This window comes from Cololabis saira, chromosome 20, assembly GCF_033807715.1.
Source record: "Cololabis saira isolate AMF1-May2022 chromosome 20, fColSai1.1, whole genome shotgun sequence".
Taxonomy (NCBI): Eukaryota; Metazoa; Chordata; class Actinopteri; order Beloniformes; family Belonidae; genus Cololabis; species Cololabis saira.
Window position 1 is genome coordinate 21042819 of NC_084606.1, and position 14212 is coordinate 21057030.

The 14212-nt window shown below is 38.2% G+C and overlaps 1 protein-coding gene across 1 annotated transcript; it reads right to left on the reverse strand.

Annotated features, from left to right (window-relative positions):
- Positions 1 to 412: 412 nt before the first annotated feature.
- Positions 413 to 8224, reverse strand: tm4sf5 (transmembrane 4 L six family member 5). The gene is made up of 5 exons (XM_061710538.1): positions 7856 to 8224; positions 6612 to 6692; positions 5605 to 5747; positions 2500 to 2689; positions 413 to 809 (listed from the first exon to the last, which is right to left on the reverse strand). The coding sequence occupies exons 1-5, from the start codon at positions 8027 to 8029 to the stop codon at positions 792 to 794; spliced, it is 606 nt and encodes a 201-aa protein (XP_061566522.1). The 5' UTR covers positions 8030 to 8224; the 3' UTR covers positions 413 to 791.
- Between the last annotated feature and the right edge of the window lie 5988 nt (positions 8225 to 14212).

The following is a 14212-nucleotide window of genomic DNA, read 5'->3' on the forward strand; positions in this document are numbered from 1 at the left end:
GTTACCGTGCCAATCCGTCTCTCAGCCCGCAAGCAGATCTTGCATTTATTACACTTCTTTCTGTTTGAGCTGACCCAGTTTTTATCTGCATTCAGGTTCTCAGACATACATATAACCATGCTTTTATGTTGACTCATACTGCTTGCAGCTTTTTAGGTCAAATACTGAAATACTCATTTGATTGATAAGTTGGGTATTAAATGAGTAAACATATATTATGGTAATGTACTGCTACTGATACGGACATGTTTCAGGTTTAGTATTTTTGAGAATAATACAGAATTATATAAACCAATCGTGTTTACTTATTTATAGTATAGTACTAAAGTCCTCAGTTAGTACTTTTAAATTAAACTGAACTTAAGCTTCCTTAAAATGTTGTTAATGATGCACACCTCAAAAGAAACTCTGCTTTCTTTCAATTTATCCACAGTTTTTATTGGAGAGTCACATGTATCCAGTAAACACTGTATGCCTTCAGAGTAAATATGATTATTTACAGATACAAGTTGATCCTTAAACTTCACATACTGGATGTTCGTCAAGAAATTATTTTTTAATTCAGCAAAAAACCTCAACCAAAGAGCGTCGGGCAATACATACAAGAATACTACAATTTAAGACAAACAAAAACAAAAGAATAAACCTTTAATACTTTTGAAAATGATTATAGAATCAATATTAGAAACAAAAGTATCAAAGAGTGTCAAAATCTCAGCCAACTTGTTTATAGAAGCCTTTGTCCCTGAAGATGTTTTCTGGTGAAGGCCGGTTTCAGCAGGTTTTCAGTTTCACAATCCACTCTCATCCTGTACGGCACAGAAGTCACATTTCAAAAAGAAAAGTTGCAGATGAGCAACCAGGTTGTTAATAAATGTGTGCAGCATGTTAATTTGTACACCTTAGATAGTGAAGTTCACTGAACGTGTCACGACTGCACCATCTGACTACGATTTTTTTATTTTTTTAGACTTTGTCAGTGGATGTTGAAAGATAACTGTCGTCAAAGTTTGCATTCAGCCATGTGCTAAAACAAAGATTAATATTCAACCTTTGCATACATGTTTTTGTTTCCATAGCACGTGTAAACGTTTCCATTCTTTCTACACATTTTGTAAAGCTGTTAGCTTACTCATTTGATCGGTATAGAAAGAAATGTGTCTCTGTGAGATTCCTCCTGTTTATTCTTCATTAGTTATTCACCAACCTGAATCAACCTTGGTACCATGTTCAAATTGTACAGGTTTTAATGGAATAGTTTGACATTTGAGACATACATTCTAGAGCTATTTTAGATTATAAGATTTATAGATAAGATGCTAAAATTAGCAGCTTTTTAGCAGCTAAGCTAACTCGAATCACAATGAGTGGTTATTGTACAAATTAAAGTAACCATATTCTTACATTTTAGTTTGAGGTGTTTAAAGCTAACCATTTTAAATACTATAGGCCTACGTGTACATTTCAGGTTTCAAAGTCTGTTTTGAGGTGAATTTTGCTCAAATGATCCATATGAGTTTAATTTGAATGTTCCTGCTTCGCTGCTGGATGGACAAGCCCCCCCAAAATGTTTTTACTCTTTTCTTTATAACCTTTTGAATAACCTGTATTTGTTATCCAATTTAAAATGGTCATATGTTATTTAAGCATGATAGTTGTTGCTGGTATTTGGTGGATTTCAATGACGACTGTTACATGCTCAGTGACAACTTTGTTAAGTGTGAAGTGCCAACACGCCTGTTTTTAGCAGCAAAACAACAACTAGCTGGGTCTAATTTTAGCAATAATTAACCTTTCATATTAAAATACAAACAAAGCTCCTTCAAAAGAAAGTTTGGACCCATACAGATATTTGTTTTTATTTAGAAAATAAGTCAAAATTGTCATATTTTAAGCAAAAATGTTTTTGCCAATGAGGAAAGAAAATATTTTCTTGACTAGAACTATTAAAACTAGCTAAATTGTCTTAAATATTCTTAAAATTTTGTTGAAAGAAGGCTTTAAAAAAATAATCTTAGAATATTTTTTTGCAGTGTACTTTAACAGCTTGTCTTATTCTTTCCAAAGTAGAAAAACATTAGGACCCACTTACTGCGACTTACTTAATAACATATGACATATTCCTAGTTTAACTTGGACAAAATGAATTGTTTATTTCTACAGCTACTATCAAGCCTGTGTCCTAAAATGTTGAATTATGCCTTTACATTTATTGTTTATGTGCCATTTTCCTATTCAGTCTTGTGCAGTCCCATAATAGTTATTTTACTTACTTCCTTGCACACAGGAAAACAAACTTCTTTTTTAAAACTTTTTTGTTCACTTTCCTGTTTCCATCAGCGTCACATCTGATAGGAATTCATAAATGCAATCAAAGCAGCTCAAAACGCTTGACTTAGCCTCAGTAAAACAATCACCCTAGTTTCTAACTTTCATGACCTCTGAGGCTCAGACAAATCTGTGATGTTTTATGTGAAGTTTCAGGATATGTTCACTTACATCTCTACTGTCCCGACAGTCCCCACAGATGCATCCCAAGCAGCCGTTGACCACCTGGATGCCGCAGAGCACCGTCTGCAGCACGCCGATGAACAGGAGGATGAAGAACAGCACGATGTGCCACATGACAGCATTCTCAGGGAACTTGCACGCTGACCACAGAGTCTCGTTAGAAATGTAGCTGCCACCGCTGTGAGGAGGAAGACCAGGAGAGTACATTGAAAACATTGTAGAGAATATGATATTGATGATGTGAGAAGAAAGAGATGCAATGACTAAATCTGGGGACATGTGTCAGTCAGGAAGTTAATGGAGCACGTTTGGCCCACAGAGAAAGCACAGCATAAAAGTTGCATTCACCTTTATGAGGAAATTACTGGAGAAGAATTGAGGGAATAGTTTGTGACTCTGGGAAATGTGGTTTCTTGTTTCTTGAGAGAGGCTTCTTCTTACTCTTGAGTGGATCACAGATCCAATTTCTTATGCAGCAGAGGGCAAATTCAAGAATGAAAACAAGACAAGCGCACACAGAGCAGCATAAGCAACGCCACTCAGCGCCAATCAGACGTGTCAGTAGGAACGCAAGATACTGCAGAACACAGCCTACTAAAACATTAGAAAGGCTCCAGTTTGCCATATGTTTGCTGCCATTGTGTGTTTTTGGACATAAAGTGACCTACACTTACAAGTCTGACTTGTAGAAGAAATCTTTTATTGCTCAGAAACATATTTTTCAACCATGAGCTGATAAATGTGGTGTAATATCAGGACAAGGTCTAAAACTATTAAAAAATTATCAGTAAACAGGACCAAAGTTCACTATTTTCCACACTGATGGACATAATTTCTTTTATAAGGACTATTTAGAAATTTCACAAATGATTACTATTTATTAGTGAGTAAAAAATAAAATAAAAGGAACATAAAACATTTCTATGCTCTAAAGAAATTCCAATGTATATTATGTTTTACATGAATCTGAAAGACCCTAAAGATTGTGTTTTATAAGTTTAGATCGACATAAAACAACAAACAAGACATATAAATAAAAATATTCCAAATAAATTGCTGCTTTAATTATGAGTCTCACAATTATTTAAATCAGATATTTAGGTCACAGTGCATCTCAGGCTAGTTTAAGTCGCTGAAACTATAAAGGATTTATTGACTCACTGAAGATACATTCATGTGAAAAAAGTATCTTTATGTCAGTCTATCTGTCAATTTAATTGGGTCATTATTTACTGAGTCAAAATGACTTTGACTGAACCGTTCCAAAATTTTGATTATTTTCTTTTTCCAGCAATCATTTTGCAGATTTGCTGCTGTGCTGCTGTGTCATGATGCGAGGCCTGATTTCAGCCCAGCTCTTAAACAGATGGCTCCACATTCAAACCAATACCTTGCCAAAGAGTTCAGGGTGGATTTAATGACTGCAGGACGAAAGACTGAATCCAAGTGAGGCTAAGTTTTGTTGTAACTTAGCATCGCGCATGCCAAACTGTATGTTAGTTTGATTGCTGATGTAAATTGAAAATAGGAGTTAGTATGAGTGTGCATGGAGACCTGTTTGACATGTACCCCTGTTTTTGTTCCTGAAGATAGTTGGGATATAGGCTCCAGCGGACCCCAGGAAAGTCCATTGTGTCTGTTCAACAATGTTGAAGACTGTGGTTGACAAAGTTTTGCTGCCATGTCCTTTATAGAGAGAAGAGCCCCAATGCTTGACTTTAACATCTAACCTGCTTATTGTGGCCTGTAGAGTCCAACTTCTAGCTCTTGGTTCTTTAGTTTTTCTGATTACTGCACTGCCGAATCCTTGTGTGAAATCGATGGAATTTCCAATCCTAGGAAGACTTGAATTTGGATATTTTCTACTTGTAAATAATATTTCTCAGTATGACAACAAAATCTTTGGAAATGGCCTTGTGACCCTGCAGATTGATGGTCACTGCTGATATCTCCCCTATTTAGCATTGGCTTTACATGCTGAAACAACTTCAAACATGAATTCTTATGACCAGCAGCCACTTTTTTGAGCACGACTTCTGCATTTTGATAGTTTTATTCATTTAAAAACGACACAGTGTAATATGTCTTGATCTTATTCATCTATGGATGTTTTGATCAGGCAAGCAGAATTTTTCTATAATCATGTACCGGTTGTTAGAAAATACTACAATTTCAGGAATATACTTTCTGTTTCACGTGGCTAGAAATAGTGTAATATGTCAAGTGATCTCACTGAAATACTTATTTTAAGTTGTCGTTTGTACAGAAAACAAGAAGTGAAACAAAGGAAACAGAAACAGAGGTTTGCAGGAGGAACCACGAGGAATGTCCTACCGTACATTGTGTGATCAAACTAGGTTCCACCCCTGTAAAATTAGTGCCCTTTAAACAGCTGCCATCAGGCTTACTTATTAACAACGGACTCATGTGCATTAACAGGCCTTTAAATTTAAAACGGAGGCAGCTTAGCCTGTGTTATTTTGTTCTGATTAGTTTTTCAACTAATATACAGAATGAGGAGACCTAGTTGAGCTCAGTCAGACCGGATTCTTGGTGTTAATACCTGCTGTCACCCTTCTGCATCATTCATTTCAATAATTTCTTCTTGTTGGTCTTTTTCCCACCAATTCCACCTGGAGCATCAGAGTCTATTGATATGATTGAGTTTTGTTCTTCCTAACCAATTTGTCTTCCTAAGTCTGATAAATGGGGATTGATTAGAGCCTAGATGGTTCAAAACTCAAACATGTTTTAGAATCAATAAAGCTTTAGTAGTTTTCATTCCATGAGCTGACTGAGTGAACTGATAAAGAAAAAACAATTGGTTCAGTGTGCCATCTAGAGGATGTTATAAATATCACATGTCTTTTTCATGAAGCGCTGATATTGTTCTGCTTCTCAAAAAAGCATTCAGAGGGTGAATATAACTGATAAGAGCATGAAGATAATAGAGGAACAAGAAAAACAACTGCAAACTGAACTTTTTTAGTCTACCAAAAGCTTCAGAAACCCATGATTATCTCTTTTATAAACCGTGCCTACAGTGCATGTAAAAAGTACATTTAAGCAAGGGGTGAGGGGATAATCACTCACTCTTCCATGTTCTCAAAGGGATAATTCCAGCTATCATCAGCTAACTGGCACTTTGGTCCAATCGCCAGACCGGCTGACGCCACGCTCGTGCAGTAAATCGCTCCAACGAGACCAAAGGCAGAGGAGAAAACAGAGTTCAGCATCTGAAAGAGAAATAGGATCTTAGATTTCTGTTATAAGGAATTGTCCTACTTTCTATTTTCTTTTATGTTGGTAAAAGGTTCTCTGTTAAGATCCTCATTAACACGAATAGCTACATATGGCCAACACTATACTTAAATTCAGCCCGTATTAATTACTTACTCTAAACAGAGATTCATACAAGAGATAAAAAACTAAATAATAGTGGAAAAAATCCTTTAAAAATCTCTGTTACACTTGTTCATTATAAAAATCGACTCCACCAGGTATATCAGACTTAAAGTAGCAGTGTGTTTTGTTTCCTTTGGATTTATAATGACACAAACTAAATATAGCTTATAAAGACTACAACTGTGGACTTAAAAGAATAACAAGTTTAAAATGTGAAGAACTGTTCAACATAATCAATTACACAAACATCCTCTCTTTTAATAGCAGTTTTATTTAAGGCAATGAATGGCATGGATGTGGCAGGGCACCTGATGCGCATTTAAGTGGCTTACGGGCAAATAGACCATTGAAACCCTCGAAAACAGCTTGTAAATGGTTTTACGCTTTGAAAAGGTAATGTTGCTATCTGACCATTCAGACTTAATGGCTCCACAATGATATCACTCAACTATAGTTCCTGATAATTAAGAAGAAGTGGGGAGATTTCCCACAAGGAACTTTACTTCTGCATGGCATATTTAGCAAAAAGTAGTTTTAAAAGGTGAACCTGAACTGCATGTGGTCCTTTAACGATATTATTTTCAAGGCTAATGTGCCACCTTCCTTGTCTTCCTTTTGGTCCCTTATCGATCTCCATTATCAGTTCAGTCCAAACAATAGCATCTGTTGGTAATCTTTCAAATGACATGACTCACCCGGCAGCGGTTGCCGCAGCAACCATTTCCACAGCAACCTTTGCCCCCGGCTCTGATAGCTGAGCAGCTCGGGCACAGCATCTGGAACATCACAAAGATAAAGCATCACCTTATTTTCTGAATCAAAACGTGATGTCTGTGATAAAATGCAAAGTTAAACATCTTTCAAAAGAAATAATTTTGAATGTTAATGCTTGCGACTGAATGAATGAATGGCCTACTGTACGTAGTTGCAATCATTAAGAGAGTCTTTTGAGTTGTTTCAAAATTTCAGACGTCGAAAACTTGGGATACCACCATGATTTTGTGATTCTGTTGGTATCAGTGAACTAGAAAGGCTTAAAATGTAGTTTTATTGTGATAGTTCAGAGTCACACTAAAGGTTAGATTAGAATTTGGTGTTTAGCTATGATAGTTAGGGCTTTAAGTTAATTTTTCCTCTCCTGCTTCCTGGTGGGAACTGACGTCCGTAGAGTTAAATTAAGAAAAGAGGAGTGACCGAACATCCTTGTCATTTGATCGAACTTTGATATCAACATGAGCGAAAATGAACTCAAGATTCAAAGGTCGCTCTGATTCCTTCGTTGGAATAAGTTTTAATGACTCATGTATTCAACACAATATCATGCTGATATGTACTGAATCTCACAAAATCAGGTCTGTGTATGCGGTTCGTCCCCGTGAGTTTACATGTTACGATAACTCAGATATTCTCTTCTTTCATTAAATAATAAAACATAACAATGGCACATAATACAGAGAGGAAGGAAGAGATGCGATGACTCGCTCTGATTTAAGTGACAGTGCAACAGTGAGAACTATTTATGAAAATGTTGCACGTTTTTGTGAATCTAGACCAAATATACAAACTAAAATAATACCATTTTACTCTGAATTATGATGGCAGTAGTTTTTTCTTATCATTTATATTTGCAACCAAGTTTATTATGAAATGGCTGTAACAGTAATAAACATACAATTCTCCAGCTTAGGAGTGGGTTATTAAAAGAGTGGACAATACATTTTTTCTCATTTTTTTATTATTGACTTGACTAAATTGACAAAATAATCCCTCCTGTTACAGGTTCAGTAAAGGTCACACCTAAAGTGTGAGGAATTTAATAATTACAGTTCAACAAAGTTCAAACGCCAACCTCACAATGATTTTGATTCTATGAGCATACACGAGGAAAGGTTCATGGCTGAAAAACCCAACCAAACTATGAACTACGAGTCGTACTCACAAAGAGGCCTCCTCCAATTAATCCCCCCATGAGCCAGACCTGGAGGGAGATCTGGTCATTGTCCAGACTGTTCCCGTTGGGGAAGAACAGCAGCAGGTTGGCCACCATGCAGATGAAAGCTGAAGGCAGGAGGATCAGGCCCACCAGGCGGGCACACTTTCCAGTACAACACATGGTTTTAGCGTTTTTTGTGCCGTTTTTAACCCTGCTGTACTTTTTCTCTTCTTTCTTTCCCTCGTCAGAGTCAAAAGGAAGTCAGGAGGAAGTGAGTGAGACCCAAAAAGAAGACAAAACAAACACAAAAAAAGGCGGTGAATGAGAGACAGGAGCTCACCACTGACGCTCGAAAGTCAAACACAACCTGTGACAGTTACAGGAAGCAGAGAGGGACCAAAGGCCAGGTATTAGTGTGGCCGCCTGTAATCAGACTTTTCAACCTCTGCGCTGTGTTTGGATCCCAGATATAAGTGAAAATGCTGGAGGAACAAAACAAGGTCTTATGTTTTTTGGAGTTAGAACATTCATGAAATCAGACCTATAGTTCAAATGAAATGAACAGAACAGGCCTATATTTGTGTATGTATTTGTGTTTCGGGGGATCTACATATTTTTGCATTTGACTGTACTTTGATACCTGTTGAAGGTGATTATCAGCCATCTGCTTGTTCTATTTATGACTTTTTGCAAACATATGAAAGGGATTGGCATACACTATCTCGTCATAAAAGTTTGCCTTTTAAACACCAAGAACAAGAGCTGAAGTGGAGAAAATATTTATCACCATTTTATTATCATACTAAATTCCTATTGTATATGTACTTTTCAACTTATCTGTGTAGTTAATGTTCGTTTCAGTGGCAGAAAACAACTTGATTATTACCATATTATTGTTTTGTAAATTTATTACTCTTGTGAGATTAGAAATGTTATGTGAGCTGGACTTCCTTAAATAAAAAAAATGTTAAGGTTTTATTTATCTAATTCAATTATAATGATTATGAGCTCATATAACATGTGATACCACTACGAATGAACCGTACTGGTGGACAAAGGTTTAAAAGTATCATCCGTCTGCTGGTGCAGTAGGTTATTCCCCAACAAGATTAGCAGATCAAGCCCTGCCACAGTCTCTCAGCAAGATCCTGAAACCCTAAATGTGTTCTGTTTCTACAATTGTAGATTATAAAATTGTAGAAACTATTTGAACCAACAGAACAGGTTGTTTTTGTTTTATTGTTTTGCTCCTCTGACCTCAGGCATCAACAAGGCATTTGCTCCCACAGAACTGTCAATCACTGGATATTTTCAGACTATTCTCTGTAAACCCTAGAGATGGTTGTGGGTGAAAATCCCAGCAAATCAGCTGTTTCTGAAATACTCAGACCAGCCCGTCTGGCACTAACAACCATGCCACGTTCAAGGTCACTTAAATCACCTTTCTTCCCCATTCTGATGCTGGTTTGAACTGCAGCAGATCGTCTTGACCATGTCTACATGCTTAAATGCAGTGAGTTGCTGCCATGTGATTGGTTGATTAGAAATTTGTGTTAATGAGCAGTTGGACGGGTGTACCTAATAAAGTGGCTGGTGAGTGTAGATACCAGTTTACATGAACAGTTTTGTTGTTGCATGAAGCAGTTTAGTCAGTTTTCTTTCTTTAAACCATGTAATAAAACATTATCACAGTTCATTTTCCGTGTTTTCATAGACTGCTTACTGCCAATGGTCCATTTAACCTGCAAAGCATAAAAACCCAAAGACCATTTTCAAGTATGTTATCACATGTTTCTCAAATATTGTGCAGCCGTTCTGGGAAAAGAATTTTCCCCAGAAGATGATTCCAAATCATGATGCTCCCTCCATCACATTTTCCAGTGGGGGTCATTTTTAGGTCATCAGTTCATAAAACATAAACCCCATAACATTTTGGGTCATCAAAATAGTCATTGGCAAACATCTTCATGCATACTGTATTATTTTTAAAACAATTATTTTTTTTATGTTTTAATATATTTATCTATTATTGGAGAGCAGCAACGTCTTCCATGGTGTTGCCATGGACACCCTGGCTGGTCAATGACTTGCATATGGTTTATTCATAAAAAGAGATCCTGTTCTACTTGCTTGTATCTGTCTCTCCAGTTGTCTCTAACTGTCACTTGTGGGCAGACTGAGTAAAGAAGAGCACACAGATCAATTAGTTTGAGTGTTTAGTTTAGTTTTTTTTTTGTGTGTTATAACTTTTTAAGTCCGTGAGAGTTGCTCCAAACCACATCTCTGGACCGTTTCATCATCACCTGAACTCTCTGGGCCCGATTTACTAAGATCCTAAATAAAGAGTACTAAATTGCGTGTGCACTGAAAAAGTTTGCACGTGCTGTTGTTGTGTGTTTTGCGGGTGATCAACTAAGATTGCGAGCGCAATTGATATCAGGTGCAAACAGCAGTATTTAAATGAGGTGTTGTGTGTCTTACGGTTTGCGAGCGCAAAATGAAATTTGAAGAGTTGGAGTTAGAGATATTAGTGGAAGAGACAAATTGTTGTGCCGTATTCAGCACCCCTGCCGTGAAAAGCACCCCCTCGTATATTCAATGATAAGTAGACCAAGAAAAAAAACAACACACTGACACTTCAATATATTTATATATACACACTCACACAAACACATACTTAGGAGTTTATATTATATATAGCCTATTTACAAATATTATGGAAGACAACACAGTAAGCAGGCTATTAATTAATGACATCAATAACCATTTACCCGATTTTTGTTATCTGTGACTGTGATTGTGGGAAAGTATGACTATTGCGGAATCCATGAGTGCATTTAAACATGAATCATTAACACAAAACTGGACGCTAAACAGAACGTGACACGGAATGAGAATATCATTTTTGTCAGACGAGGGTGTGCTTTTCACGGCAGGGGTGCTGAATACGGCACAACACCGGGGTATGACAACTTCAGAACAAGTATATATAGGCGCACAATAAGAAACACTTTTTTCTCCATGAAAACACGTGATTTATTTATTATCACAAATAAAAAAATGAATGTGCCTCCTGTGGCAACCTTTTGCTGAATAATACTCGATTTAACATTCAAATTAAAATATTTCTCCTTTTGCATGTGGAGAATCCTCACCACAAGATGAGCTATCCCCACCCCAGTCCTCAAATCAGGCACCAACAAGCATCGGTGCGTAATGCTGGGCAGATTAGCACCTTCCTTTCGAACGTATTAAATACAGACGCAATCACAATCCCCGCAAAAACTTTCAGGCTTGGTAAATCTCATTGCTGGTGGTAAATGGAGATATTTGCATTTTCCCCTCCCAGTATTTAGCGCTTTCTGGCGGGTACGCCCCATATTGATTATTCATCAGGGCAAAAGTACTAAATGAATAGCGTGTGCTATTTTGCTCATTTGAGAGACGCAGTCCTCTTTGCACGCTGTTAGTAGATCAGCTTGCACATTGCTTTGTGGGTGATGCCAAGTTTGCACACGTTTTTACGCACGCAAACCTTTAGTAAATCAGGCCCTATATATGCAAACTACTGACTCCAATTATCTTTTGTTGAAGTAATTATGCTGTGGATGACTGTGAATGTTTAATAAGTGCATGATAAAAAAAGAAGGAAGTTATAACATTTTGCGTGTCATCAGCTGAAACATATTGTATTAGTGTGTTATTGATAATTAAATTAATATCAGATCACATTTTATGGCAAATGAATGGGGAAAACGGTTAATGCCAAGAGGTTTGCATAGTTTCCCTGCCACTGTAATGTTACATTGGGTACCATAAGGACCCACCGTGACACAGGGGTCACTGCTTCTAATGTCCTGGGAGGTTCCTGACGCAGATATAGTCCACTTCATCTCTGTTATGACCCCATATGTTTTCCTCAAGTAGAATTGTCTCTGTGTTCTTATGAGTTCAGAAATTAATCCACACAATAAAACGAAGGGATGTTGTTTATAATAGTGACGTGATGAAGATAAGAGTTTCTTAAGGTTTTTGAGGCTATTAAGTCAGGGGTGCAAGTAGTTTTTCACAAACTGGTACTTACATGTTACATGAATGTATTTACATTGTCCACATGACTGCAGCACCAGTTGAGGGTAAAACCTTTGTGCTTTCTAGCTCGTCCTTTTAAGAAACCCTGTTAACCTGACTGTAAAACTAATAAAGTAAATGATGCAATAGAGGGGCACACACACGCACAATAAAACAGATTAATCAAGTGTGTGTGTGTGTGTGTGTGTGTGTGTGTGTGTGTGTGTGTGTGTGTGTGTGTGTGTGTGTGTGTGTGTGTGTGTGTGTGTGTGTGTGTGTGTGTGTGTGTGTGTGTGTGTGTGTGTGTGTGTGTGTGTGTGTGTGTGTGTGTGTGTGTGTGTGTGTGTGTGTGTGTGTGTGTGTGTGTGTGTGTGTGTGTGTGTGTGAATTATTAAGTTTTATGTAAAGCGCTTTGCATTGCATTTTTTATTTTGTATGAAAAGCGCAAAGTTTGATTTGATTTGACAGGTCACACAGACAGCGCTGTGACTCAAGCACTGGAGACAAAAGGAAGTGACAAGTGTTTCGTTACTGCAGACTGTTGTGGACTCCCATATTCACGTTGTTACGGTGATGCCTCCGGTCTGTGGGCACTGCGGAAACGTCACAAGTACGAGCTGCTTGCTCGCTACAGAGGGATCTCTGATCTAATAAACCAGAAGGAAGATGACTCCAAGACTAAAGGTGACACCAGGTGTCAGTTTGTATATATACATATAGGGTTGCCACCTTTCAGAAATAGAAATAAGGGATGCACCGATTTCAGCAGCGCAGGCGTAAAAAAAACAGACCTCCCCAAAACTAAGAATTATATAATTATATCATTATATAAGAAAGACAGTTTAATTTTGGTGTTGTATTCACAAGATACTTTTGATACGTAAGTACATTTAATGTGAGCTACTTTAAGACTTTTACTCAAGTAATTTTCTTATGGGTGACTTTAACTCTTACCAGTCTTTTTTCCAGTTATGGTATTTCTACTTTTACTTAGTTACTTTTTTCAAGTACTTTATACACCTCTGATCGTTTCTAAAAAGGTCAAAGCTTGATTAGTGATGATGAGAGAGGAGAGAGAGAGACCCGACCAAAGGAGAGAAAGAGTTCATTCACTCAGTTCATTTAACTCAGTGCTTCTCAATCCTGGTCCTCGTGGAACCCTGTCCTGCATGTTTTAGATGTTTCCCTGCACCAACACACCTGATTCTAATTAAAGGTCCTCATTATCTTGTCACCAAGGTCTGCACAGCTCTGTTGATGACACAGGTACTTTTATCACGGTGTGCTGAAGCAGGGTAGCATCTAAAACATGCAGGACAGTGACCCATGAGGAACAGGATTGAGAAACACTGATTTAACTCAAGTCCCTGAAATCCATCCCCTCCTCCGTTACTTCTGGTGTGCCCCAGGGCTCTGTCCTGGGGCCCTTACTATTCATCATCGACTACCTCCTTCCCCTCTGCAATATTTTCCGTAAATTCAATATCAATTTCCATTGCTATGCAGACGACACCCAGCTCTACCTCACCACCAAACCCTCGTCCTCTCTCCCGCCCACGTCCCTTACGGACTGCATTTCTGAAAAATAAAAACCTGGTTCACCCAAAACTTCCTGTAATAAAACTGAGGTTCTCCTCATTGGCACCAAATCCAAAACAAACAGCTTTTCTCTCACCATCGACAACTCCACTGTTTCACCCTCCCCCCAAGCTAAGAGCCTGGGTGGGTGCTGGTTCCCTTACCCCCCACACCGCCATCCTTGTTCACAGCCTCGTCACCTCCCGCTTGGACTATTGCAACTCTCTTCTCTCCGGCCTCCCTCCCAAATCCCTCCATAAACTCCAACTGGTCCAGAATTCAGCTGCCCGCATCATAACTCGGACCCCCTCCGTCCATCACATCACTCCTGTCCTCAAACAGCTCCACTGGCTCCCGGTTCAGTTCCGCATCCAATTCAAAGTCCTCCTGTTCACGTTCAAGGCCATCCACAACCTCTCCCCCCCATATCTGTCTGATCTCCTCCACGTCCACATTCCCTACCGAGCCCTAAGATCCTCCTCCTCCATACAGCTGTCTGTCCCCTCCGCCCGTCTCACCACCATGGGGAGCAGAGCATTCAGCCGCTCTGCTCCTCTTCTCTGGAACTCTTTACCACCCCAACTCAGGAACATTCACTCATTCCCTCTTTTCAAATCACAACTCAAAACTCATCTGATCAAGACTGCCTATCTCATTTTATGTTCAAGTCTTCTTTATTTCTTACCTCTGCTGTTTTTAAATGTTTTTTTAAAA